This window comes from Solea senegalensis, linkage group LG11 (genome assembly GCF_019176455.1).
Source record: "Solea senegalensis isolate Sse05_10M linkage group LG11, IFAPA_SoseM_1, whole genome shotgun sequence".
Lineage (NCBI taxonomy): Eukaryota > Metazoa > Chordata > Actinopteri > Pleuronectiformes > Soleidae > Solea > Solea senegalensis.
Window position 1 is genome coordinate 25,465,819 of NC_058031.1, and position 27,468 is coordinate 25,493,286.

At 42.7% G+C, this 27,468-nt stretch overlaps 3 protein-coding genes across 5 annotated transcripts; 1 reads left to right on the top strand and 2 right to left on the bottom strand.

Moving 5' to 3' along the window:
- Window positions 1–7,573: 7,573 nt before the first annotated feature.
- On the bottom strand, window positions 7,574–10,368 carry pnpla1 (patatin-like phospholipase domain containing 1). The gene is made up of 8 exons (XM_044038437.1): window positions 9,866–10,368; window positions 9,559–9,791; window positions 8,947–9,012; window positions 8,665–8,877; window positions 8,524–8,584; window positions 8,272–8,452; window positions 8,085–8,189; window positions 7,574–8,001 (listed from the first exon to the last, which is right to left on the bottom strand). Exons 1-8 carry the CDS (start codon window positions 10,071–10,073, stop codon window positions 7,869–7,871), a joined length of 1,200 nt encoding a protein of 399 aa, XP_043894372.1. The 5' UTR covers window positions 10,074–10,368; the 3' UTR covers window positions 7,574–7,868.
- A 1,872-nt stretch (window positions 10,369–12,240) lies between these two features.
- etv7 (ETS variant transcription factor 7) lies at window positions 12,241–21,736 on the bottom strand. 3 transcript variants are annotated; one of them, XM_044038456.1, is made up of 8 exons: window positions 21,550–21,736; window positions 21,403–21,462; window positions 20,486–20,650; window positions 20,254–20,403; window positions 19,846–19,959; window positions 19,105–19,247; window positions 16,628–16,728; window positions 12,241–12,573 (listed from the first exon to the last, which is right to left on the bottom strand). In XM_044038456.1, the coding sequence occupies exons 2-8, from the start codon at window positions 21,458–21,460 to the stop codon at window positions 12,402–12,404; spliced, it is 903 nt and encodes a 300-aa protein (XP_043894391.1). In that variant the 5' UTR covers window positions 21,461–21,462; window positions 21,550–21,736; the 3' UTR covers window positions 12,241–12,401. The 3 variants fall into 3 exon arrangements, with proteins under 3 accessions (XP_043894391.1, XP_043894392.1, XP_043894390.1); XM_044038457.1 differs by having other exon boundaries at window positions 21,403–21,554; window positions 21,653–21,718; XM_044038455.1 differs by having other exon boundaries at window positions 21,403–21,736.
- Window positions 21,737–22,004: 268 nt separating this feature from the next.
- Window positions 22,005–25,337, top strand: zgc:194242 (uncharacterized protein LOC100005854 homolog). The gene is made up of 4 exons (XM_044038465.1): window positions 22,005–22,118; window positions 23,084–23,340; window positions 23,420–23,600; window positions 24,938–25,337. The coding sequence occupies exons 2-4, from the start codon at window positions 23,086–23,088 to the stop codon at window positions 25,135–25,137; spliced, it is 636 nt and encodes a 211-aa protein (XP_043894400.1). The 5' UTR covers window positions 22,005–22,118; window positions 23,084–23,085; the 3' UTR covers window positions 25,138–25,337.
- The last annotated feature ends 2,131 nt before the right edge of the window (window positions 25,338–27,468 follow it).

Below are 27,468 nucleotides of genomic sequence, written 5' to 3' on the forward strand. Positions count from 1 at the left end.
CCGCTACTATCTCTTTGATTGAAGTATTTCCTGTTCCTGTAACATGATTTATACTGAAATACACGCTCTAGTCACCTCTTCAGTGTCTCTTATGAAAATGACATGAAATGATTCATTATGAGTCGTTATTTTATTTTTTGGTGTGTCGTCATATTTCACAGAGCAGAAGTTAGTGGAAAAGAAAGTAAGAGTTATTTAACGACACTGTGAAATCATTTGAGTTAAAGACAAAAAAAAACTGAATTTGTCAAAATAATGAAGATGTTTTTGGGTGTTTTTTTTTAAAAGAGCTCTAATTATAATATTACAAATATTATTTTTACACATTGAACACTGGTACTGAATACTCGAGTAAATATATAGAGATATATATATTGATATATATACAGTTCATATATATCTATTATATTGCATTGTGATTCACTGATTTAGAACTTTCACTGTTTTTAGTTTAAACAGAAGAAAATGTACATAAATCTGGTTATTTTAACACATTCTGAAATAAAGTTAATATAACTTATTAACTTGTTTTCAACTACCTTCATTCAAGAGTTCTGGTGTTGTCTTACTACAGCTGTGAGACACACACACACACACGCACACACACACACACACACACTCTCCTCGCTCACTCACTCTCTGTGTCTCCTTGTCTCCTCGCTCACTCACTCTCTCTGTGTTGTGGAACTTTCCATGTGTGTGTGTGTGTGTGTGTGTGTGTGTGTGTGTGTCTCAGAATGATGGAGAACTCTCTTGTGTGTGTGTGTGTGTGTGTGTGTGTGTGTGTCGTGAATGATGGAGAACTTTGTGTGTGTGTGTGTGTGTGTGTGTGTGTCGTGAATGATGGAGAACTCTCTTGTGTGTGTGTGTGTGTGTGTGTGGTGGAGTGTGTGTGTGTGTGTGTGGTGAATGATGGAGAACTCTGTGTGTGTGTGTGTGTGTGTGTGTGTGTGTGTGTGTCGTGAATGATGGAGAACTCGGTGTGTGTGTGTGTGTGTCGTGAATGATGGAGAACTCTCGTGTGTGTGTGTGTGTGTGTGTGAATGATGGAGAACTCTGTGTGTGTGTGTGTGTGTGTGTGTGTGTGTGTGTGTGTGTGTGTGTGTCGTGAATGATGGAGAACTCGTGTGTGTGTGTGTGTGTGTGTGTGTCGAATGATGTAGAACTCTCTGTGTGTGTGTGTGTGTGTATGTGTGTGTGTGTGTGTGTGTGTCGTGAATGATGGAGAACTCTCTCGTGTGTGTGTGTGTGTGTGTGTGTGAATGATGGAGAACTCTCTGTGTGTGTGTGTGTGTGTGTGTGTGTGTGTGTGTGTGTGTGTGTGTGTGTGTGTGTGTGTGTCGTGAATGATGGAGAACTCTCTGTGTGTGTGTGTGTGTGTGTGTGTGTGTCGTGAATGATGGAGAACTCTCTCATGCATCTTTAAATGCTTGACGAGAATCTTCCACTGAACAGTTTCAGACGTTTGAACACAATCTTAGAGATTAAACCTCATTATTTACAGATGATGTTGTTGTTGAAGGTAAAAGGGAGAGGGACGTCGCTGTGAGCCAACCCTGGATAAACAGAGGAAACAAAAAAATAATCTGGTAGACTCTGTTACATAGTCTGGGTAATCCCCTGGGATTACATTACTCATTACAATTTTGATGAGGTGTCTGGTGACTGTAAGAGAATACAATTATAGTAACCTTTAGTGACATGGCCTTGTCCGGGATACAGTTAGAGTGACGGGCTGTGGTCAAAACAACACACACACACACACGATGGTTGATATTCAGGGTTTTTCCTTTTTCAAACTGTAAATGTGTGGAAATCACTGGTGAGAGCTGAGTCTTTGTGACGCACTTGTGTTCTTCAAAAGTTCTTCCTGATGTTCCTGAGAAAATATTCACAAAGAACGACCTGCAGAAAAATCAGGAACACAGGAGCTGTTGATCCACTGCTGCCTCCATCACTAAGTTCAAATGTCTGATTTTGTCACTTCAGTGTTTGAAATCCAACGTTCAGATTGACCTCAGTGACACAGAGTGACCACACGAGGCAGCAGAGGACCAGCAGCTAAAATCACTGATTTTCTCTCTGGACCTTGGTGTGGGAGAGTGAGTGCTTTTTAAAAAGTCACACAAACTTAGATTATAACAACAATTCTGTGTTCGGCTACAACAACAGCAACATGTCATGGTCACTACCTGACATTACACACGTAAAAACACACACACACACACACACACAGTGTGTTAACGCGCTGAACAAAAGGAATTGTTTTTAAATGTTCTTTGATTTTAAACGTCTCAGATTCAGAATTCACCTCATGTCTTCAGGGACAAAACGTCACTGACCTCTGGTTACACTAAAAACAACAATGACCACATGAGAACATGTTGCAGGCGAACATATAGATTTACTGTATGTCTGCGGCCAGGTCTCCGTTACACGTCTCACCCTATGTCCACACCTGGAGTCAGGTGATTACCAGAGGAGCGAGTTGTGTGTGTGTGTGTGTGAACTCTGCGTGTCATTTATCCTCCTTTCTCTCTTTTCATCGGCAGCTCTGTTTTCACTCTTTGTCCTTGGATGTCCCACATGTCCCACATGTCCCACATGTCTCACAGTCATAAATCAGGGACATGCATCCATTCATAGTTTTGGGTTTCAGCTCAGAGGAAATGCAACCAGTGGAAAAAACAACACATAGAGCGAGCAGGGTTCCCACACCTGGTTGATATCAAATTCAAGGACTTTCCAGGATCAATTCCTTCAAATTCAAGGACAGAATGTGCTGACTCAGCTTAAGACGGAGGACAACTTGTAAGAGCGTCTTGGTCCATGATGGCGTCCTCTTTCATTGATGTGCAGCAGCTCTGCATCTGGATAAGTGATTGTCCGTCTTTGTCTTTTGTCTTTGGTGAGACAGATTTCCCAGACATCACGTCGTCATTTTCTCTCTCTTTCTTAACTTTACTCGCTCATTGTTCTGCATGGAATCTCGTGTCAACGGTGGAGAGCGAGACAGTGGACAGTGAGTCATGATGTCTCCACGTCTGTCCTGCGTCGGCCTCGTCTACGTACATCAAGCAGTAGGTGTGTCGTCACAAACAAGGGAGACATTTACCTAAATATCAACTTCACTTCTTTACTGCACAACATTCAAGCCCTTTCAAGGACCCATGTCTGTTTAGGGCAAGTTTCAAAAACTTTCAAGGGCCTTGAGATGATTTTTTTCAAACTCACAAGCTCTCAAGGATTTCAAGGACCCGTGGGAACCCGGATTAACACACAGCGCTATCTGAGAGACAGCTATGCTATGCTAATGGAACATAAAATTCAGCTTGAATCTGTAAAATACAGAGAATAATACAGATAATGTTAGCCGCAGCTACTACATTTAGAATATCTGTTAGCTGCTAACTGTTGTTAGCCTACACTGAGATAAATTTAGATAAATGCTAAATAATATCTTATTTAGCAGTACAGGCTAACAGCTCTTGTCTGGAATTAGCACCCAGTGTTTTCTGTTTTCTTTTGGGTTTTTTTGCCTCAGTTTCAGACGACAAGATTTTTCCATACTTATATAACGTGATGATACGTGAGTTTGTGAATCTTGCATTTAACAAACAGACATTTAACAAAACATCTTATATCTCAATTAAACAAGCAGTTTTAACTGCTAACAGTAAGTAGCAGTTAACAGCATTGAAGTATGTGCTACACCTGTTAGCAACTAGAATTAGCTACTAACTTAAGACATTTACATGCTGTTAGCTACTATTAGCAGTTAGCAGTAACAGTATAAGCTAAACCTAGTGTGTAGAGTTACACCCAGTGTTTTATTTTTCCTCCTCTGTTGACCAACGCAGTGTCAGACTACGCTATTTTTCCAGACTTGTATAACACGGGCTTGTTGACATTTTGAAAGGTGGAAACTCTGTTACTCTGAACAACGACAACAACAACACAAATTCAGCTCTGAAGAACGCTTTTTTGTGTATTCTCTGAAGATAATCCAACCACATTTGGTTCAAATGTGTCACTTAGACTCACAGCATAACACAGAATACAGATCTGGTTAGCCGGAGTTTAAAAGCCCCCAGTGGTTCAATTAAATGTGATTAAATTCCTTTTAAGTCAACAAACATTTGTCATAACGAAGGGGAAACAAAGTGTGGAGTGAAACTGCTTTAGAGAGTGGAGAGGCTAATGAATCTAGTCATAACATGAGCTGTTAGCGTACACCAAGATAATGTTACTGCTACTGCTACGTAGTGATAACAGTATCTGTGTCTAGGTGCAGACTAACACTATTTAGAGCTGTGTTTCCACTGAGTGGAACGGTTCAGTACGGTGCAGATGTTTTTATGTTTCCATTTGGAACAGTCACAAAAAAACAGCCTTAACCGCTCCATTCGTTGGGAAACCAGAGTGCGTTCAATCAGCTGATCGGTGTAAATATCACATGGAAGTCCAGGCAAACGCCCGCTATCTACTGGATATCATGCACCACAGTTTGAGAACCATGGTGCTAGAGCATAGATACCCGAAGGGGTCCGATTGGGTCCAGGCGGGCTCAGTCAGGGCTGGCTTTGGACAAAATCCAGAAATGATGGTCAGGTCAATCTGTTAAAGAAAATATTTTCCATAATTGGAATTAAAATTGGCTAGCATGTCTAGCATGGCTAGCATGGCTCTGTTTCTCGGTTTATGAAGATAAAAAGATTCTGGTGGATAATGTTAAAAATGACATTATACAGTTCTAACTCGACTCGACTTCAGTCTTCAGTATCGGTCACGTTGTTTTCCATGACTTCATAGCTCCAATGGTTCAGTACTTCCTGCATGAGCGCCTTTGTATGAGTGACTTTGATTTTAAAGTTAAAAGTTAGTTTTTATTAATCCCCTTAGGGAAAGTATTCCTCTGCATTTTGACCCATCCTAGAATTAGGAGCAGTGGGCTGCCACACTGGATAGCGCCCGGGGAGCATTGGGGGTTGGGTACCTTGCTCAGGGGTACCCCAGCCCATTTTGGCCGGGTGGGGATTTAAACCGGCGACCCTCTGGTTACAAGTCAAGTTCCCTTTCCACTTGGCCACGGGCTATCCTATGTCCTACTTATGATTCCTAAATCATAAGTAGGATTTTTAAATCTTTTTAACTTTGATCTACAGTACATTCTGACCAATCAGTGACCGGCAGTCTGTTGACATCACATTTTAGTATCAGCTGAGGTGAACCTCGTCGGAGCAGGAAGTAAAACAACAGCAGCTACCAGGTTCTAACACTGAAGAAGAAAAAAACACAAAACATCTCGAGTGGAGATAGAAGATAGAAGTGTATAATGGAAACGCGTCATATGGTAGCTAACAGTATCAATGATAATCTAGGTTATCTGGGATTATGCCAACAGCAATCCTAAAATGTCACTGCTAACAGTATCTAGGTGTAGGCTACAGCAATGTGCTAACAGTTAGCATCTACATGTAGCTTTCACTGCTCTTATTTGCTCCAGCCCAACATTTCCTGGGTTATTTAGTCTCTGACGCCTGTCATTAGTTCTGCAGTCTGAACGATGAATAACTGAGACTGTGTTTTTAAACTCGCTTCTTCTGAGACTAATGTCGAACAAAACTTTGATTCATAACAGTCATGAGATGCAAGAGTGCTAACGTTCACTTCCTGTTTCAGTTCACTTGTCCTCGAGGGCTAAATTCAAGGTGCAAAGAGCAAAACTAAGTTCAGTTATAAATAACAGTAGCCAAAATAATAATCATTTTTTATATCAAATAAAACATTTAAATATTACTCAGTTATATTTATTGTCACAGAAATGAAAGGTGTTTCTTTCATGTTTGCCATGTTTATATGACATATTGATTTATTTCATCTGTTTCTAATATTGTGTAAAATCTTCTTTTCATTCCTGAGTGTTAAGCTTTTATTCTGAAGGCGCATTTCCCCCGAGCGATGAACAATAAAGTATAACTAACAAACTGATTCTGATTTCCACTACAAAAACAAGAGTGTTTTTTGTCTCTGATTATACTTTAAACTACAGCATGAACAAGTGTTCACACAAAGTCTTACAGATTAGATTAGATTAGATTAGATGCAGAGACACAAAGTCAGGGCTGAGACAAGAACAACAACAAGAGCTCAAATGCAAAATGAAAGAATACCTTTGTGTGGGGATCACGAGAGGAAGGTGTGATTGACCACAGGTGAAACACATCAGGGCGGAGCCGAAGAATCCTCATGGAGCAGGAAGTGAAACAAGACAAGGAACGCACATGAAAATAAAACAGGAACACAGAGAAGACACAAGGAAAACCAGAGAAAAACAACTGAATCAGCATCACCATCATCTTCTTCTCGTGGTTTCTTCATTGAAGAGGAGGAAGAAGAAAGATTAGAGACAGAGAAATGAGTGCTCATCAGAGGATTAATCTGAATGATTGCACAGATTACACGTGTTCAGACTGAGCGTCACGTTTTTAACATAAATCATGATCATAGTAACAAAAGACGTTGAACATTTTCTGTAATATTTAAAATGATTCATTGAGTGTCAGAGTGTTCATGTGTTGGAGGATGTATGAGATTACATGCTTAATCCCATCTCAAGTCTTTCATTCATATTAGGCTTTGGTGTGGGAGAGTGAGTGCGTTACAAAGTCGGACAGTGAGATGAAGGAGTGAACATGCTGGTGCAGACTTCTGCCAGAATATAGAACTATTTAATCCAGAATACGTCTTCCTCTATCGCTCCTTCATTTCCACTAATCACAAAGGTCACTTTCTTTTGAAGATATATATTTTGTTTGTTAAATCAACATTTGTTAAAAGATTTCTTCAGTTTTTTATTCTCAAACTGACGGGAACGGTGTCACAAAGGTCAGAAACTTCCTGATGTGATGTAGAGTTAGTAAATGTTTCATCATACTCTTTATTCAGGTTATCAGCATTTACATTTAATGTTACAAACAGAAGGTGAGAGCAAATAAAGTAAAAATGGACAAATCTCACATCGACGTCATCCGTCAGGACTCGCAGTCACAAACTCCCTGCAGCCATTTCAGGAAAATCTAAAATGGCCACTGTGGTTTTTACAGGAACAGCAGTGTGTGCTGACGTGACAGGATCAGCTGTTATAATAATGGAAAAACATCCAATCCCTGCCAGTGAAACACTCCATGCTGAAGACGTTTGTTACGTAAGACGAAGACTTGAGACTTTATCAGAAGACACCTGCGCCCGTAAGACAGTCAAGATGATTTCTTTAAATCCGAATGTAGTCTTGAATTTATCGCGCTCCGGACGTAACGTGACTCAGAGTTAATGAACGGGAACCACAAAGACCTAAATCCACAAACATCCCAAAAATGAATATCTGTGATCATTATAATCACTCCTTTCATCTTTACTCACCTCCACCGTCTCTGTCATTCATCCTCTACAGCTGCAACTAACAATTACTATCATAAGGTTCATAAAATGACAGAAAATGTTGAAACATGCTGCTCACACGTGGAAATGATGACGTTCTCAAACGTCTTGTTTTTGTCGTCTTTGTTTTTATGGAGCAAAGAAACCGGAAATTTTTTTATTTATTATTAAAAAACGATTAAAAAGTAATTCAGTAATCAGTGAATAATCGATGGTGTGTAATAATAATAATAATAATAATAATAATAATAATAATAAAAATGAAACCAAACTTTGTGATGCTCTAATGTCAAAGAAAGTCAAATTGACAAAATAGACAAAATAAAGAATTTATTTGTGTCGCCCTCTGTTGGCTGAGATTGGCACTTGCCCCGCCCCCTGTGACCCTCATGAGGGCGATAAAGCGGTAGAAGATGGATGGACTTTCTCTACAGTTTTTGGTTCTTGTAATCCTGTGTGATGGAGTGATGAAGGCCACGTGAAGGGGAAGAAGACTCTGACTCACCCTCCGCTTGCGTCTGAATTTTCAGCCACTTCAACAACATGACGACGGGCATGAGCCTAAAACACAGAGACGCATCAAGTCCAGTCCACTCAGGACGAGATCAGCAGGAAACACCAGAGACAAGCACGGCGTCTCTTACCTGTCCTTCATGTTCTTCTTCACGCTGCTGAGAAATACGTCGAAAAAGAAGAAGAGGGAATGTCTCAGGCAATGCCACGTCAACAACAACAGAAACACTGCCTTTCTGAGGGACACAGAGAGGACACGTGAGACTGAACTCTCCCTTTAAAAGGAGGAAGAGTGTAGAGGTAGACATGAACTTTGACCTCTGTGTGCTCTGGAGGACGATGTTGTCCTTCTGGCCATCGCCGATAAAAGACGGCGGCGCAGCCTCGTCCTCCACCTTCACCTCGTCCTCTTCCTCCGCGCTGGTCTCCAGATGAATCCACGTGTTATCCGGAGGACAGTTCAGTGAACCCTGGGACATTATTGAGTACGGGGCAAGATCTGGACACAAGACAATGAGACGTCAGAGAAGAGCGTGACTCTCATGTCCGCCACGCTGGGTTTTTACTCACCATTACGCTGAAGAAAATCAATGGTGTCTTTAAAGCCTCTGTGGTAGGCTTCTTCAAGTGTCTACAGGACAACAACAAGAGTCTGCATGAACAAACACTGACCAACAGAAACTAAATAAACAAACACAACTCAGATCTGACCTCTAAAGTCATGGGGTACAGAGCGTTCAGGGCCCTGACGCTGTTCTCCATGTTGGCCTTCAGCGTGGTTCCACTCACCACCATGTCCCACTTGCTGCATCGGTCAGACGGGCAGATGTCCGTCTCTCCAGAGAACGGAGACACCGTCAAGGTGTCGCTGCAGGGAGCGGGCGGCACGGGCTGCATGCCACTGAAACCCCCGTCCAGATAATACTACAAAATAAGACGACTGCCGTTATTATGACTCAGTGTTGTGAGAGTGTGTGACACTCGAACACTCACCACTCCTTTGAAGGACGGAGGCAGAATCCCACAGTATCCAGGTACGAAGCAGCTGCAGAGAAGAGCCTTGAACACAACACGACACCGTCAAAGGGAACGTCAGGACTTTGAAAGTGGCTCAGACACCGGAACACATTTTCATGTCGTTCAGCTACTAGATATCGTAAGATTACACTTTATCTTTTAGCCTTTTTGCCAACAGTTAACGGTTTGCGCTGTTGGTCCACGGCTGCTTCCTTCAGTGACACTGAATGAACGAGGCGGCCGTGGATCAGCAGCTGCTTCACCGGTGAAATAGTGGCACTAAAGTCTTTGTATTTAAGCAAAGTAAGAAGTCACAAACAGTCAAATGTACAGAAACAAACATTTCAAGGATTATAAAGATTCTTTTGTGGCCACTGAAAAAACCCTGATGTGTCCTTTTAAAGTGACCTTTCAGGAAACAGTAAGTTGTGGACATCAGATTCAAGGACTTTAACTTTACTCGCTCATTGTTGTGCACAGAATCTCACGTCGTCTCCACGTCATCAACTTCACTGCTGTCTTGCACAAAATACAAACTTTCAAGGATTTCAAGGACCCATGGGAAGCCTGGGAGTGAAGTAAACTCACCTGAACCACGTCGTCTTTGGACTGAAATTCAGTGGTCACGACATGTTTGCCGTCACTCAGACGCGTCATGGCCACGGCGAGGCGGCCGCTGGCCAGCTGATGAGTGTCGGCGGGAAGATGTTTGTTTAAAACAAACTCCAGCCAGTGGAAGACGTTAATGGACGGGTTAAACGGTCCCAGTCTCAAAGCCTTCAACTGTCTGGCAAAGGTTAAGATCTCGTCCCGAATTGTGACTGAAAACAGAGAGCGTCCCAAACTCAGAGACGGTCAACACACAGAGCACAGATCTGACCACGGAGTCACTTACTTGGGCTCATTTCACAGACGACGGCAGCGGCCACCAAAGACCCGGCAGAGGCGCCCAGAACGTACGGAGCTGCACGCGGCATCCACGGCACGTAATTCAGGAGGCACTGGGCGGCACCTAACTGGTACGTGGCCATGAATCCGGAGCCAGAGAAGGAGATGGACGGAGGAGCTTTGCCATAACGACCAGTGAAAACACTAGAAGCCATTTTTCTTCGCTGCTGTGGAGTTAAAGCAGGCGCAGGCTGAGTGAGTGCAGTGAAGAGACTGTGAATTAGACGCAGCGTGTTGGTCACGCCCACGTGAGGCAGCGCAGCGCCGTCAATGGCCTTTTTCTGTGTCTCGTCCTGAAAGCTGAGACCACTTTGGTTTTCTTATCTCACACTGACGCACATGTGACGCTACGATGAAGACACGGATGAAGAGCTTTGGAAAGAACTTTGTTTCACTCAGAAGTCAAGTCAAGTCAAAATATACCGTCAGTACGTCTCAAATAAATGTTTGACCGGGTTCCCACACCTGGTTGACATCAAATTCAAGGACTTTCCAGGACTAATTCCAACAAATGCAAGGGCAGAATGTGCTGACTCAGCTTAAGACAGAGGACAACTTGCAAGAGCGTCTTGGTCCATGATGGCGTCCTCTTTTATTGATGTGCAGCAGCGCTGCCTCTGGACAAGTGATTGTCCTCAGAGTCCGTCTTTGTCTTTTGTCTTTGGTGAGACAGAGATTTCCCAGACATCACGTGGTAATTTTCTCTCTCTTTCTTAACTTTACTCGCTCATTGTTCTGCACGGAATCTCACGTCAGCGGCGGAGAGAGAGACAGTGGACAGTGAGTCATGATGTCTCCACGTCTGTCCTGCGTCGTCTCGTCTACGTACATCAAGCAACGCAGGGCGTCAAACAGTAGGGGGCGTCGTCACAAACAAGGGAGACATTTACCTAAATATCAACTTCACTTCTCTACTGCACAACATTCAAGCACTTTCAAGGCGTCTGTTTAGGGCCATTTTCACATTAATTCAAGGGATGACATTTAAACTTTGTTTAATCTATATTTAGACAGAATATCAACTTCACTTCTCTACTGCACAACATTCAAGCACTTTCAAGGACCCTTGTCTGTTTAGGGCCATTTTCAAAAACTATTAATTAATTCAAGGGCCTTGAATTAATTTTTTTGGAATTCAAAAATGACATTTAAACTTTGTTTAATCTATATTTAGACAGATTTTGGGTCATTTCACGAGTCCTTCAATTTCTATTCTGTAAAAACGAAATTTGGGTGAAAAACTGCAGAAATCAAATTTTATTACATGAAAAGAAAAATGTTTCAGACAAAAAAAATCATTCAGCAGCAACAAGCACTTTAAAAAAGAGTCATTTTTAGACTTTTGTATAGTAAGAAAAAAAGACCATTGCGTTAACTCCAAGAGCATTACACAAACTATTAGAATAGAATAGAACTTTATTTGTCTGACATGTGGCAGACATTTTTCTCAACATCAACATTAGTATTATTAACATAAATATTAGATATATGGATATATTCTTACTTAGTTACAGTTACAGCAACTAATGCAGAAGAATGCGTGAATGAAAAGTTATTAAATTATAATTCATTGTTGTGATTTTCTTTGTTAGTGTTCACTCTGATCACAGTTGTTTGTGTTTTGATTTAGAAAGCAACCTCACAGTTTAAAACAGATCTACAAGGGTATTCTGTTAAAGGGATAATCTGGGATTACAGGTGAAAAATGGCTGTCAGCGAGGATTACGGGACAGAAGGACATTTAAAGGTGCTATACGTAAGATAAACATTCAAAGCGCTCATTCTTTCTTACAGATCTACATTATGTTCTTTTAGGAAAACATCCGGCTGTTTATTTAACACACAAACAAGCTGCTAAAGTTCATTTTGTTAAGTGGTAGAATTTGGTCTGAGCTGGTCCTGCTGAGGCATGGATTAGGTTCCTTTAGTCTCACTGCCTTTCACAACTCTCTGTCCTATGTCATAAAACCTCCAAAAATAGCCTCACAGAGCCATGAAAACATGGCCGCCTGAGGGGAAAACTGATTTCAGCCATTTAACAAAAGACTCCCCTACGTAGATAGATATAGAGTGTACACTGTCTGAAAACCATGTTGACCTCATTATCTCACCATTAGAAATCTCATTTTCAGGGTTAGTTTGTGCTGCTTTGGTAACCCCTTCACCAAAGCCCATTGAGAAAACTAGCGATTTTAGCTCACAGGGACACGGGAGCTGCTGGTCCACTGCTGCCTCGTGTGGTCACTTGTGTCACAAATCGACACAAAGCGACACAAAGTGACACAAAGCATCACAAAGCATCACAAAGCAACACAAAGCGACACAAAGCGACACAAAGTAACACAAACTTCACTTTCCTGTTGGAAAATCAAGTCCAGCGGCCGGTAACAGCCAAAAATCACATACTATACCTTTAAGCCATTATATGCCTGGGTTCATTCTTGAAGCTGAAATAAAAATGAAAAGAGACAATTCTTCTGCTTCTATCTCAGTGGAGCGCCACCTGGAGGAGACGGAGGGGAAGCGTGATCCGGCGAAACCTCAAAGCGGTCGTTGCTGAACTCATATGTGGGACTGGTCTCTGTGCAGCTGTGTTCTGGGGACTCCACCTCGTCCAACTCATGTCTCCTCATGTCCTTTGGGAGTTTGAGAAACCTGCCGGAGACAGAGCGATGGACATGACTTGAGGAAGAGATAAAGACGACAGAGAGACAAAGACGAGAAAGAGTGAGACAAAGACAACAGAGAGAGAGAGAGTCAAAAATGACAGAGAGACAAAGATGACAGAGAGAGAGAGAGACAAAGACGAGAGAGACAAAGACGGTAGAGAGACAAAGAAGAGAGACAAAGACAGAGAAAGAACAGAGAAACAAAGACGACAGAGAGACAAAGACGACAGAGACAAAGACGACAGAGACAGACAAAGACAACAGAGAGAGAGACAAATATGAGAGAGACAAAGATGACAGAGAGAGAGACAAAGACTACAGAGACAGATAAAGACAACAGAGACAGACAAAGACAACAGAGAAAGAGAAACAAAGAGAGAGAGACAGACAAAGACACAAAGAGAGATAGAGGAGACAAAGACAACAGAGACAAAGACAGACAAAGACAACAGAGAGAGAGACAAATATGAGAGAGACAAAGATGACAGAGAGAGAGACAAAGACTACAGAGACAGATAAAGACAACAGAGACAGACAAAGACAACAGAGAAAGAGAAACAAAGACGAGAGAGACAGACAAAGACGAGATAGAGTGAGACAAAGACGAGATAGAGTGAGACAAAGACAACAGAGAGAGAGACAAAGACGAGATAGAGTGAGACAAAGACAACAGAGAGAGAGACAAAGACGACAGAGTTTTTTTGACTTTTAACACATTTCTCTCATTTCACATAAATTAAGTCTAAATTGACTTGTAAATGTAGAAATGTGTCAAATAAATAAAATAATTATGAATCATCACAAACAAACCAACAAACGATCGATCGATCAATCAATCAATCAATCAATCAATTAATGAATTAATCAAAACAGATATTCACACACGCGCGCACACAGTTAAAAATGAAGGACCAGTGAATCTTTTTCCGCCAGTGAACATAAAACCCGTTTGATTGTCCACCGAGCCCTGAAGGCGTCCAGCTGACCAGTCAGAGCACAGAAGGCGTGTTCCACTCTAAGACGAGTGGCCACTACACCCTTCACACTCTGGACCACATCAGTCCAGCCCTGACCGGACAGCCGACTCCTCCTGGTCCTCCAGATTGCCAGCTTGGCCATTCCCAACAGGAAGTTGACCAGAACCAGGGTGTTTGTTGTTGGCTCGGTATCTGGGGCCAAAGACAAAGAGGGAGGAGGAAAAAACCCCACCCAGAGGCCCCAGCCACTCGTGAAGAAGCTTAAATAACTTCTCCAGTCGAGGACAGAGCAGCACCAGATGTTCTAGGGTCTCCCCCTGCTGGCAGAAAGCACATCCCTCCCCAGTGTTTGGATCAAGGTGAGCTGTGTCTGTTTGTAGCTATTGCTCCACGTATGATCCTCCACTGGAGGTCATTATACCGGCTTATACTGGAGCCTCCAGTTACCTTCAGAGACCGTGCCCGCAGAAAACACCCGGGGCCACCTGGACTCCCGGACACCAGCCAACGAGCGCAGGTTCAGAACTTTCACACAGCTCAGATAGAGGTTCTTCTTGTCACAGGAGCTGAAAACTCCTAGTGCTGGTGTTTTCTGTTTCTGTTCTGTCCACCCGTCCACAGCAGGACTGTTTGACGTGACGGTGTTTCATCCTCCACGCGTCCACCACATGACTTTTCTTTAAAAGCTGAGATGAAAAAGAGGACGACTGGAAATGTGTCTCCTCTCCTGTTCTGTCCAAAGTAAAATCTGTACAAGGGTTCCAGTCTCCTCCTAAAATAAGACACTCTCTGTAGTCAAGTGTATTTACTTCTTCTCGGAGTGTTTTAAAAACTTTGATGATCTCTGAGCTTGAAACATTTAAAAGGGGAGAGAATAAAACAGACACTCCTGCACTAAAGTTGGTGCCATGGCTGAGGACGTACTGTCCTCTCCACCATCATTCCAACGATCATTGTGTGTTTCCTGGAGAAAAATTACATCCAGTCTTTTCTGTTGAATAGTTTCAGAAACTAAAGCTCTTTTATGTGCGTCTCTACCTCCATTAATATTTAAAGAGGCCGCTCTCAAGACCTTCATGACACACAAAGAGACAGAACAGTAAAAACCAGAGAAGAAGAGACACCAAGTGATAATTGATCATGACCTTTTATTTAGACGATTTTCCTTTTTTTAACATTAGCAATGTTTGAGTTTTTCCACAGGTTAGTCTCAAGTTTCTTTGAACAAAATCTTTTCTTCACGTTCAGCAGATCTAAGCCCACACTTTCTGAAGGGTGGTGGTTATAAACAGAGGTTATAAACTTCCCTGTATCAGGAAAATAGGTGTCGTCTAAGAAATGATTGATCTCCTCCAGAGAATATAAATCAATGTCCTGAGACAACAGCTGACTCTGCCTCACTTACCTGATCTATGATGTCAGCTTCAGCCTGCTCCTCCCTGACCACAGCTTCAGCTGACACCTGTACTGACACCTGAGACAACACCTGAGGCCACCGCCGACACCGGCCGCCAGACATCGGACCGCCGACACCGGGAGCAACGGACACCGGACCACCGGCACCGCCAACCACGGACACCGGACCGCCGACACCGGCCGCCAGACATCAGACCGCCGACATCCGAGCCACGGACACCGGCCGCCACGGACACCGGCCGCCACAGACATCGGACCACTGACATCGGAGCGCCGACATCCCCGCGGCCGATACCAGGAGCCACGGACACCGGACCGCCTACCTCGGAAGTCGCACCTTCCCCTGTGTTCACCTGAACAGCTGATTTTTGTGTCCCACGTCACCACACTCAAAACACTTCATGTTTCCAGAGGAAGAATAGACCATATAAAAGCCGTCTTCACGCTTCACTCTGAAGGACACGTCCAGAGTCCAAACATGAAGACCTGTCTCCTCGGAGACTGAACATGTTTCAGTTTTTGGTCCTTAGAGCCCAGAGTCACAGACCAGAATCCACTCGCCATCCTCCCGAAGCACTTCAGTTCTTGTGCCAGCGCTTTGTTGGGGATGAACGGGGAACCCCGGACACAGTGACCCGGGTGGAAGGAACCGCCAGAGCAGAGACCTGTATAAACCAACAAAAGCCGCCTCTTTTAAAAACACAACCACGGCTTTGTTCATGTGGGACACGTATGAGATGTTCCCGTGTCCCAGCTGCTCTCCTACCGCCAACAACACCTGCTCCACCGTGGTGTTCGGCCGCGGCAGCCGCACTCCGTGTCTCAGAGACAGAGACGAGACGGCGTCTCCACCGTGAAACACGGAACACCGACACCCCACACACACACAACCAACAATGACCGCAACTACACACACACACACACACTACACTATCACACAAAAAAACACAGAGACAAGAGAAAAGTTTGAAAATTCACAAACTCTCAGACACACTCACCACGCTCTCCACCACCAAACTCCCAGCATGCAGTGCAGAGAGAGACAAATAGGACAGCGAGACAAAGACACGAGAGAGAGTGAGACAAGAGAGAGAGTGAGACAAAGACAAGAGAGAGAGTGAGACAAAGACAAGAGAGAGAGTGAGACAAAGACAAGAGAGAGAGACAAAGACAAAGAGAGAGACAAAGACAAGAGAGTGAGACAAAGAGACAGAGGGAGACAAAGAGAGAGGGAGACAACAGAGCAAGAGACAAAGACAACAGAGAGACAAAGAGGAGAGTGAGACAAAAACGACAGAGAGAAAGAGACAAAGATGACAGAGAGACAAAGACGAGAGGGAGAAAGAGAGAGACAAAGATGACAGAGAGTGAGACAAATACAAGAGAGAGAAAGACGACAGAGAGACAAAGACGAGAGAGAGTGAGACAAAGACGACAGAGAGAGAGAGATAGACAACAGAGACAGACAAAGACGACAGAGAGAGCGAGAGACAAAGACGAGAGAGATAAAGACGAGAGAGAGTGAGACAAAGGCGACAGAGAGAAAGAGACAAAGACGACAGAGAGAGAGAGAGAGACAACAGAGAGACAAAGACTACTGATAGAGAGAGACAAAGACGTCAGACAGACAAAGACAAAAGCACGAACCTGAAGAGCAGTTTCTGTCCTCGCTCCTTTCTGATAATGTTGAGTTTGTAGTAGTGACGCAGAGCACGAGACATTTTCTCGTACGTCATATTGTCTCGATTCTAGAAAAAGGAAACAAATGATGATCAAAGTGTCTGTGTGTCAGGAATGTGCTGTATGTAGTAGAGTTGTTCCGATTCCGATACCGGTATCGGAAATGCCTCCAATACTGCCGAAAATCGGCGAGTACTGGAGTCCATGCACTGATCCGATACCACGTAATTTATTAGAGCTCCGTTAGCTCTGACGCGGTTCTTCTTCACTGCTCTTGAAACAGTTGCGCTGTGCTGTTTTAGAGGTGTGAAGAAGAACTGATCACCCAACACCTGTAGACAAGGAGCTAACGTTAGCTCATCATGTCGGCGGTTTGGCAGGGTTTAACCTGAGCCAAACCTTACCACCAATGATTATCATATCACTGTCATGCAGGCGTAGTATGATATATATTTTTTTATAACACACTGGTATCGGTATCAGTAGCACAAGTATCGGAATCGGTATCGGGAGGGAAAAAATGGTATCAGAACATCTCTAGTATTAAGTCTTAAAAGGAAATTCATGTCCAATCCAACTTTATTTGTAAAGCACTTTAAAAACAACCACAGAGCTGTAAATAAAACAACAAAGAGGTCAAAACATCTGTGAAGTCTTAAAATGACACAGACGTGAATTCAACATAAAACTGTTCTCTAATTGTCCTAAACGAGCTTCCATAGTGATCAAAGTCAGCAGTGTCACTACATCACATTCACTCGTTCATTCTTTTTACATCATTTCAGGTGCAGGTGTGTGGCGACGTGAATGTACCATCACACAGTTGTCTGTCTTATATGTACTATGAAATAATATTAAAAAAACAGATCCTGTGACTGTGTTCAGATTCTCTGACTGTGTTCAGATCATGTGACTGTGTTCAGATCATGTGACTGTGTTCAGATCATGTGACTGACTGTGTTCAGATTCTCTGACTGGCTGTGTTCAGATCCTGTGACTGACTGTGTTCAGATTCTGTGATTGACTGTGTTCAGATCCTGTGATTGACTGTGTTCAGATCCTGTGACTGACTGTGTTCAGAGATTCTGTGATTGACTGTGTTCAGATCCTGTGATTGACTGTGTTCAGATCTGTGATGTGACTGTGTTCAGATCCTGTGATGTGACTGTGACTGTGTGAATTGTGACTGGAGTTCAGATTCTGTGACTGTGTTCAGATCCTGTGACTGACTGTGTTCAGATTTTGTGATTGACTGTGTTCAGATCCTGTGACTGACTGTGTTCAGATTTTGTGATTGACTGTGTTCAGATCCTGTGACTGTGTTCAGATCATGTGACTGTGTTCATATTCTCTGACTGTGTTCATATTCTCTGACTGTGTTCAGATCATGTGACTGTGTTCAGATCCTGTGATTGACTGTGTTCAGATCCTGTGACTGTGTTCAGATCATGTGACTGTGTTCAGATTCTGTCTGACTGTGTTCAGATCCTGTGACTGTGTTCAGATCCTGTGACTGTGTTCAGATTCTCTGACTGTGTTCATATTCTCTGACTGTGTTCAGATCCTGATCTGTGTTCAGATCATGTGACTGTGTTCAGATCCTGTGACTGTGTTCAGATTCTCTGACTGTGTTCATATTCTCTGACTGTGTTCAGATCATGTGACTGTGTTCAGATCCTGTGATTGACTGTGTTCAGATCCTGTGATTGACTGTGAGTGACTGTGTTCAGATCCTGTGATTGACTGTGTTCAGATCCTGTGATTGACTGTGTTCAGATCATGTGACTGTGTTCAGATCATGTGACTGTGTTCAGATTCTGTGACTGACTTTGTTCAGATTCTGTGACTGTGTTCAGATCCTGAGACCGTGTTCAGATCCTGTCACTGACTGTGTTCAGATCCTGTGACTGTGTTCAGATCCTGTGATTGACTGTGTTCAGATCCTGTGAGATGACTGTGTTCAGATTCTCTGACTGTGTTCAGATTCTGTGATGTGTTCAGATCATGTGACTGTGTTCAGATTCTCTGACTGATTGACTGTGTTCAGATCCTGTGACTGTGTTCAGTGACTGTGTTCAGATCATGTGACTGTGTTCAGATCATGACTTTCAGATTCTGTGACTGACTTTGTTCAGATTCTGTGACTGTGTTCAGATCCTGAGACCTGTTCAGATCCTGTCACTGACTGTGTTCTCCTGTGACTGTGTTCAGATCCTGTGATTGACTGTGTTCAGATCCTGTGACTGTGTTCAGATCCTGTGACTGTGTTCAGATTCTCTGACTGTGTTCAGATTCTGTGATTGACTGTGTTCAGATCATGTGACTGTGTTCAGATTCTGTCATAAGTTCAGAATCAGCTGTTCATCTTCAATGACTGACAGTGAAAAGCGTGTGATGGCAGCAGAGAGAGACATTTGACCTCTCTCGCTGACGCTTCTTCTCACCTTGTGGTTTCCCCACAGAGACGCCAGCCCGTCTGGGTCGACCACCCTGAACACCAGGCTGTCCTCGTCCTCCCAGCGGATGTAGTCATGGTAACGGTCGTCACACAGCAGCTGATACACGTAGTCCCACAGCAGTCTGCACTCTGACCACACACACACAGATTCAAAAACAAACTTTATTTATGAAGCACTTTTCACAACATGGTCTGTGAATAAAAAAATGTTAAATTGCAGTAAAAACTTATTTTCATTCATTCCTTCATGAATCTCGTAGAAGAGCGTTTCTGCCCCCTAGTGGCCACTGTGTTATACTGCTTTTATTTGATTTGTTTGCATTCAAAAGTTTTAATAATCCCAATAACTAGTTATTTACAAGTAGAAAATGCTGAGTCATGTCGCTGTGTGTAAGATTATGTAAGGTAAGGTAAGATAACATTATTTTACCTTACTCCACCTTACCTTACCTTAATACATGTAATTAAATAAGGTTGAGGACGATAAACTGAGTGAATTACATAAATCCATGTGATATGAAAATATGAAGAGTCAGCATTTCCGACTGCATTTGTTACTTAAAATAAGGTAAGGTAAGGTAAGATAAGATAAAGTAAGATGAGGTAAGGTAAGGTAAGGTAAGATAAAGTAAAGTAAAGTAAAGTAAAGTAAGATAAGGTAAGGTAAGGTGAGGTGAGGTAAGGGTAAGATTACTTAAGGTAAGATAAGGTAAGATGGAAAGAGAACCTGGGATTCGTCCGTTGACCGAGCGCAGCGTCGTCCTCGTCTTCTCGTGGTTGGACAGGTTGAGCGGCTCCTGGACGTTGCTCTGTACGTCGCTTTGGGACGACGTGGGCACAGCTGAGAGACAGAAAATGGACGCTTTATTTCGTGAATGTAGAGAAAAAAGGCTTAAACTTATTCGTATTATTATTATTATTATAATTAAGAATATAGAATATAAAGATCTGTATGCATGTGTCCATGTCTCAGGTTTTACACGCGTCTCTTACTCAATGTGAAAATTGCTTTTTGGGCCCCATGAGTATATGTTGCAGTACCACGAGTGGCCACCATGACAACATTGTCTTCAAGGCAGAGGGGGCGGAGCTCTATCCAGTTCTTATTATACATCCATGGTGTAACCTGACTGACCTTTGGTGTCACTGACGTCGTGGCCGTGGACCTGGCAGATGACTGGACTCTGTGTGTGGACATGTGTGAGGTCAGCTGGTGTCTGCCGAGGACGGACTGGACCTGTCCTGAACTGTTTGACACACTGAAGGATCTCGTACAGAACGTCGCCTACAGATGAGACGCACGTGAACAAAGCGCAGACTCCGCCTTTTTCGCCGTTTTCTCTGCGGATGAACTCATTTGTACAAACCTGAGTTTGGGCAGCGACGCCTGAAGTCGTCTTTGGTGAGCAGACACAGAGCTCGGCCGTTCATCTCAAAGTGTCCTCGCTCAAGGCGTCGCAGGGAATATTCTTTCTGAGCCCAGTGAAGCCAGTGAGACACGTCGTCTTTGTCCCACAGAGACGGATTTATCCCTGAGACGCAGCAAAAACTGTGAGACTTTTCACCGTACAATTATATATATATAACTAACAAAGTAACAGAGACAAGGATACACAGAGACAAAGAGACAAGGATACACAGAGACAAAGATACACAGAGACAAAGAGACACAGCAAACTATAAGACTTTACACAGTACATTTACACGTAAATTTACATAAACACCTTCAAAATCCATATAACAGACTTTACAATGGACAAAAAAAGAGAAAACACACAATACTTAACAAACCCAGACACACACACACACACTCAGTCACAGACACACACACACGCAGACAGACAGACAGACACATAAACAGACACACACACGCAGACAGACAGACACATAAACAGACACACTCACTCAGACACAGACACACATACGAGACAGACACATAAACAGACACATTCAGACACAGACACACACGCAGACAGACAGACACATAAACAGACACACTCAGACAGACACACACACTCAGACACAGACACACACACGCAGACAGTCAGACACATAAACAGACACACTCAGACACAGACTCAGACACACACTCAGACACAGACACACACAGACACACACACACACACACTCAGACACAGACACATAAACAGACACATTCAGACACAGACACACACGCAGACAGACAGACAGACACATAAACAGACACACTCAGACACAGACTCAGACACAGACACACACACGCAGACAGTCAGACACATAAACAGACACACACACACACACTCACTGAGTCGTCCAGGTAGAAACCACAGGTCTTCTTGAAGCAGCTGATGGTCAGAAATCATGTCTGCACACAGACAGACACACAGACACACGTTTGTCCTCCTCTTCTAAATGTGTGTAACAGGTAACTGACGTCGGCGCTTGCATTTACCTGAACTGAAGGTGAGCAGGAAGTAAATAAAGAAATAAATGAATTAATTTATGAATGAATGTACAAATGAAACAAATGAAATGCGCTGAAAAAGAAACGTAACTTAAAGTTAAACCGCGACTGAAGAGAACTCGGATTGTTTTCACATTCCACTTTTCCGGGAAATGAAAACGAAAGTAAAAGAAAAAGAAAAAAGAAAGAGGAGGAGAAGTGACGAAACGAAGTCACGAAAAACATCATGACTAATGATAATAATACCAAATCAAAAGGAGACAGAGTTCAAAAGAAACTAAAATAGTTAAATATATGTTAAATATTACAGTTTAAATGTTAATCAAACAGTTTAAATGAATGAATGTAAATACTGAACAGTGGAACATGCATATTTTCACCGGCAGGGGGAGACCGTGCGTGTGTGTGTGTGACTGTTAAAACCAGAACGAGGAGGTGGAGGAAGAGGCGGAAGTGACGTAGAGGGAAACGTGAAAACAGCAGCAGTGGTGTCGATGAATGCATATGAATGTTGCGAAATAAAATAAAATAGAAGAATAAACAACAAACTAAAGAAGGTAAACAAAGAATAAACAGATAAAGTGAAGTATTTTAAATATTTCCACAGTGACATCGTTAACGTAGTTTTAGCTACGACGTAAACACTGACCGCTAACGTTAGCCTGCTGCTCGACGTTGAAACTTACGTTTAAACTACGTGAATACGAGGCTGCGACAGTTAATCGATTACCGAGTCGTTTGTTCATCGAGTAAATCTTTGCTAAAATAATGATAATCAGCTTAAATTATTGTTATTTAATGTGATCTGCCTTCTCAGTTTACTATGGTAGAAAATGAGCTAATTATTAACTAAACGTGTCCAAAAGTATAAAATAAATGTGATGTCGACTGTTGTGATGGAGGAATTGATAATAAGCTGCAAAATATGAGTTAGTTTTACTAAGAATGAAGAAAATAGAGCTCCAACTTCTGATATCGATGACCAAATTAAATAACTAAATTTTAATAAGTAAGTTTCTCTGATCTTTCAGCTTCTTAAATGTGGATATTTTCTGGTTACTTGTTAAAACAAAGAAATCATTTTTGCTTCAAGAAACACTTTTCAACAAACAAGTGCTCGTTCAATCAAGAAGAGATGAATCGATGATGAAAATATGGAAACTGCGGTGACTTTGTTTTATACGCGACACACACTCACACACACACACACACGCACACACGAGTGACTAGTTACTTTACACCAGATTCCTGCAGTTGTTGGAGATTAACCCACGTTTTTGTTAAGTAGTTTTAAGTGATCTACAGTTCAGCGCTGTTCGGCTTGATTTGTGTGTGGGACGTCTCTTCCTGTGACGGCACTCTGGCCAGTCAGCGGCCGGCAGTCTGGCCAATCATCGCATAGTTACCTACTCAGCACGCTTTTGGAACCTCGCCTGAGCAGGAACTAAAGAATGGTACCTTGGTTAGGTGTAGCTGTAGTGCTAATAATGACGTTGTTTTCCTGTTGTACGCATGTTTTCAGGGATGTGGGCCAAAACAATTGGTAAACAGCTGGGGAACCCGGAGCGCTCGGTCCTCGGGTGGTTGGTCAGTAAGCTCCTGATAAACCACAACCAGGTCCTGGAGGAGAGTGCTGTGCAGCTGAGTGGGATCCATCCCGGAGACACAGTCCTGGAGCTGGGTCATGGCCCAGGTCTGGGTCTGCAGGCAGCGGCTAAATTGCTCTCTAGTCCCTTGGGCCACGTCATTGGTGTGGATTATTCCGAGTACATGCATCAGGTGAGGGACTGGAGAGCAAGCTGGACTTTGTTATTATTATTACTGAATCTTTTGAATGAGCATTTGTGCCCTCGTCCAGATGGCAGGCGAGCGACTGAAGGGACTGGTGTCGAGCGGGAAAGTGACGCTGCACCTTAGTGACGTCGCAGCGATGCCCATCACAGACAACACCGTGGATAAAGTCTTCCACTGTAACTGCTACTACTTCTGGCCCAACCTCAGGAAAGCAACGACAGAGATTCACCGCGTCATGAAACCTGGTGAGATTGTTTACGCCGCCATGTTGGCAGGAAACATGTTTGCTAAAAAGAAACCACTCCAGTTATTAGAACTTTATTGTCCACACTAATGGCGTATTTCCACCGGCTCTACTCGCCTCTCCTCGGCACGGTTAGGTTGCATCTCCACTACAAAATCAGAATCAGAATCAGAAGAGCTTTATTGCCAAGTATGATTTGCACATACAAGGAATTTGTTCTGGTGTCATTGGTGCATAACAAGCATACAAAATTTTAAAAAAGTTAAGTGAAGCAGTATACGTATATATACACAGTATATAAATGGTTTTTTTTTTTAAAGATGCAAAAGTACCTACGTGGGCGGAGTCATCACTGCACGGCTGAGTGAAACTGCGGTGACTTTGTTTTATATGCGACACACACACACACACATCAGTGACTAGTTACTTTACACCAGATTCCTGTAGTTGTTGGAGATGAACCCACGTTTTTGTCAAGTAGTTTTAAGTGATCTAGGAGGAGCATGTGAGAGTTCTCGGCCCAAAGAACGGAACATTTACATTTCAAAAACGCCCCGACGTGATAGAAGCAGTTAGCTTACCACCGAAGCAGCTCGAGTTTAGCCTACCACGTCAGTGCAGAGCACCCAGTTGCGAGGGCAGCCACAGCTAACATTAGCGGCGAAGACGTTAGCAATTTAGTGAGCGATAGCAAAGCAAAGTCTGTGACCGAGAGGCTACTTTATATCTTGTTTTCAATTTGTATTTTCTAATTATTTGGAGTTTGACAAAAGAACACCACGGAATGTAAATGGTTTCATCTGTTCAAGTGTGTTCAAACAATAAATGACTTTATAAAGCCAATCTTTTGATCTGCCACAATAATGAATTTAAATGAAAATGCATCAAGTTAAGGGCAATTTTTAGGTGAGATTAAAAAAGAGATTCATTAGATAGAAATTAATTACAGATCATAATTAATTACTCTCTGTATTTTTTAATCGCTTGACAGCACAAAGACTGACAGACATTAAAAACTGCTTTTCACTGCAGTTTGAATGATTTCTTTGTTTCATGGAGCAAAGAAACCAGAAAATATTCACATTTAAGAAGCTGAAAAATCAGAAATGATTTAGTTTAAATTATTAAAAAAAACCTAAAACAATTAATTGATTATGAAACTATTCATTTAGTAAACGATGAATCGAACATCGTTGCAGCCTTATTCAGTAAACACCTTCTTTTTCAGTTCCACTTCCTGTTTTGCTTTCTTCACATATTTGTGAATGCAGTCACTGAGTCAGGACTCAGTCTTTGGAGATCGTAATTCCTCTTCTTCTCTGTAATGACTCCACACAGGAGGCCTCATGGTGACGACGCTCAGGCTCAGCTCGTTGGCTCTGGCGTCGTCCAGAGGGATTTTAGCAGCAGAGAAATGGAACCCGCACACGTACATGTCTGCTCTGACAGACGCCGGCTTCATCGACGTCACCATGGACGACCAACGCAGCCGAAACGTTCATTTCCAGGTCATTTACGCCACAGCGGCGCAAGAGTGAAGGTCTTTGCTCGCAGGACGTGACGGAGAAAATACGAAGCGAAAGAAACAAATGATTTGTGATCACGGCTGAAGTTTGATGATAAAACACAGGCAAACTCTGTCTCTGTGAATAAAGCACTTTTATAAACGTTTATAAATGTTCAATCACGTAAATGTGTTGAGTTAACATTTATATAAAAAGAAAATGAGAGAAAAACAGAGGCAGCGTTTTGTTTTCGGGAGCTGCTGTTCCATCGTTGGTCTGAAGATGGCAGCATTTCATGGATTAAGTTCTGCTAAACTGGTGATGAATCTTTATGGTGATGCTTTATTTTTGAATATGAGAAGGCAAAATTCAAACAATTTTCCCTTTTAAATATTTTTTGTTCCATCTTTTGACAAGACTGTGTTTAACAGCACTCTAATCTTTATTTATTTGTATTTTATTATTCCCTGAAGTGGAAGCTTTACCTGGTCAGGTGTATCTAATGACACACTCATACATATACACACACACGACGTCATTCCCTGTTACGACGTAATATTACCTCCCCCTCTCACAGGCCCCACCCACCCTCTCCTTTTCCTTTGTACTGTGAGATGATGGGGAAGAGAGAGGATGGGGAGCACACACGCACGCACGCACACACACACACACACACACACGGTCACTGCGTCTCACTGAGTTTTCACCTGAGTTTAGCCGTTAGCTGCTAGCTGCCTGCCATGAACAAACAGAGACACACACAAACTTGTTTTCACATCTTAGTGAGGACACAACGTTGTCCCCACAAAGATATAAATACAAGTACCCAGCCACACACCAGTCTTGTACGGCATGCCTAGTGAGGACACGCCTTACCCTTACCTTAAGCCTCACACCTAAATGCCGAATCCTTAACGTTTGACCTAAACCCAGTTAGAACCAAATCTTAAGCCTTTAAACGGGCGATGTGAGGACCTCACAAAGACATACAAGTAGAGAGAAACACACACACACACAGGTTTGTTCAGCTCTTCTTCTCAGGACTCTGCATCACTAACCTTAACCATAACCATAATTGACATCTTTTAGTACTAAACTTTAACCAGGTCCTTCAGAAATTAGGTTCTGCCTCATTAGGACCAGGATTTGGTCTGTATGAGGACAACTGGTCCTGACGAGGTCCAGGGTTTTATGACCTAAAGATGTTTAACATATGATATATAGACTGTGTGTGTATGTGTGTGTGTGTGATTTGATACTCAGGTAGACCACGGTGAGTGAGTGAATGTGTGTGTGTGATTGGATTCTCAGGTAGACCACGGTGAGTGAGTGAATGTGTGTGCGTGTGTGTGTGATTGATTCTGTAGACCACGTGAGTTAGTGAATGTGTGTGTGTGTGTGGATTGATTCTCAGGGTAGACCACTGTGAGGAGTGAATGTGTGTGTGTGTGTGTGGATTGGATTCTCAGGTAGACCACGGTGAGTGAGTGAATGTATGTGTGTGTGTGTGATTTGATACTCAGGTAGACCACGGTGAGTGAGTGAATGTGTGTGTGTGATTGGATTCTCAGGTAGACCACGGTGAGTGAGTGAATGCTCTCAGGTTAGTGTCAGGTGTCAGGCAGCTACTTGTCTTTGTGTCTTCAAGGCTGCTGTTGCTTGGATAGTGTTTACAGAGGGAGAGAAAGAGAGAGAGAGACGCCTTTGATCTGATGCAGACTGTTTGATAGTGTGTATGTGAGTGAGTGAGTGAGTGAGTGTGAGGAAATAGGGAGAGAAAAGGGAAAGAAAGAAAGAAATGCATACCTTTACTGCAGCATGTTCAAGTCTGTACACTTATGAAACACTCTCTCCTTGTGTGTGTGTGTGTGTGTGTGTGTGTACTTGTATTAATATCTTTGTGAAGACAATAAAAAAAAAGTCTTTTTCAGAGTTAAGAGCTGGTTTTAGGGTTAGGTTAAGGTTTAACTTAATTGTGATGAGAAGACAACATGTCCATAAGAAGACTGCATGTCCATAAGAAGACTGCATGTCCATAAGAAGACCAGAGCATGTCCATAAGAAGACAGTATGTCCATAAGAAGTCAGTATGTTCATAAGAAGACTGTATGTCCACAAGAAGGCAACATGTTCATAAGAAGACTGTGTATGTCCACAAGAAGGCAACATGTCCATAAGAAGACCCGAGCATGTCCATAGCAGCCATTGTGCATGTCCTTAAGGCATTGGGTATGTTCATAAGAAGTCAGTATGTTCATAAGAAGACTGTATGTCCACGAGAAGGCAACATGTCCATAAGAAGACCAGAGCATGTCCATAAGAAGCGAAGGCATGTCCATAAGAAGTCAGTATGTTCATAAGAAG

Excerpts from the sequence above, each read along its gene's own strand:
- pnpla1 (XM_044038437.1), bottom strand. The coding sequence starts at position 10,073 with ATGGCTTCTAGTGTTTTCACTGGTCGTTATGGCAAAGCTCCTCCGTCC. Across the intron at positions 8,453-8,523 it reads TGATTTTCTTCAGCGTAATG|ATCTTGCCCCGTACTCAATA; the intron begins GTGAGTAAAAAC and ends TCTTGTGTCCAG. Across the intron at positions 8,190-8,271 it reads GTCCTCCAGAGCACACAGAG|AAAGGCAGTGTTTCTGTTGT; the intron begins GTCAAAGTTCAT and ends TGTGTCCCTCAG.
- etv7 (XM_044038456.1), bottom strand. The coding sequence starts at position 21,460 with ATGATTTCTGACCATCAGCTGCTTCAAGAAGACCTGTGGTTTCTACCT. Across the intron at positions 19,960-20,253 it reads CGACGTCAGTGACACCAAAG|CTGTGCCCACGTCGTCCCAA; the intron begins GTCAGTCAGGTT and ends TCTGTCTCTCAG. Across the intron at positions 19,248-19,845 it reads GGTCAACGGACGAATCCCAG|AGTGCAGACTGCTGTGGGAC; the intron begins GTTCTCTTTCCA and ends GTGTGTGGTCAG.
- zgc:194242 (XM_044038465.1), top strand. The coding sequence starts at position 23,086 with ATGTGGGCCAAAACAATTGGTAAACAGCTGGGGAACCCGGAGCGCTCG. Across the intron at positions 23,341-23,419 it reads ATTCCGAGTACATGCATCAG|ATGGCAGGCGAGCGACTGAA; the intron begins GTGAGGGACTGG and ends GCCCTCGTCCAG. Across the intron at positions 23,601-24,937 it reads TCACCGCGTCATGAAACCTG|GAGGCCTCATGGTGACGACG; the intron begins GTGAGATTGTTT and ends GACTCCACACAG.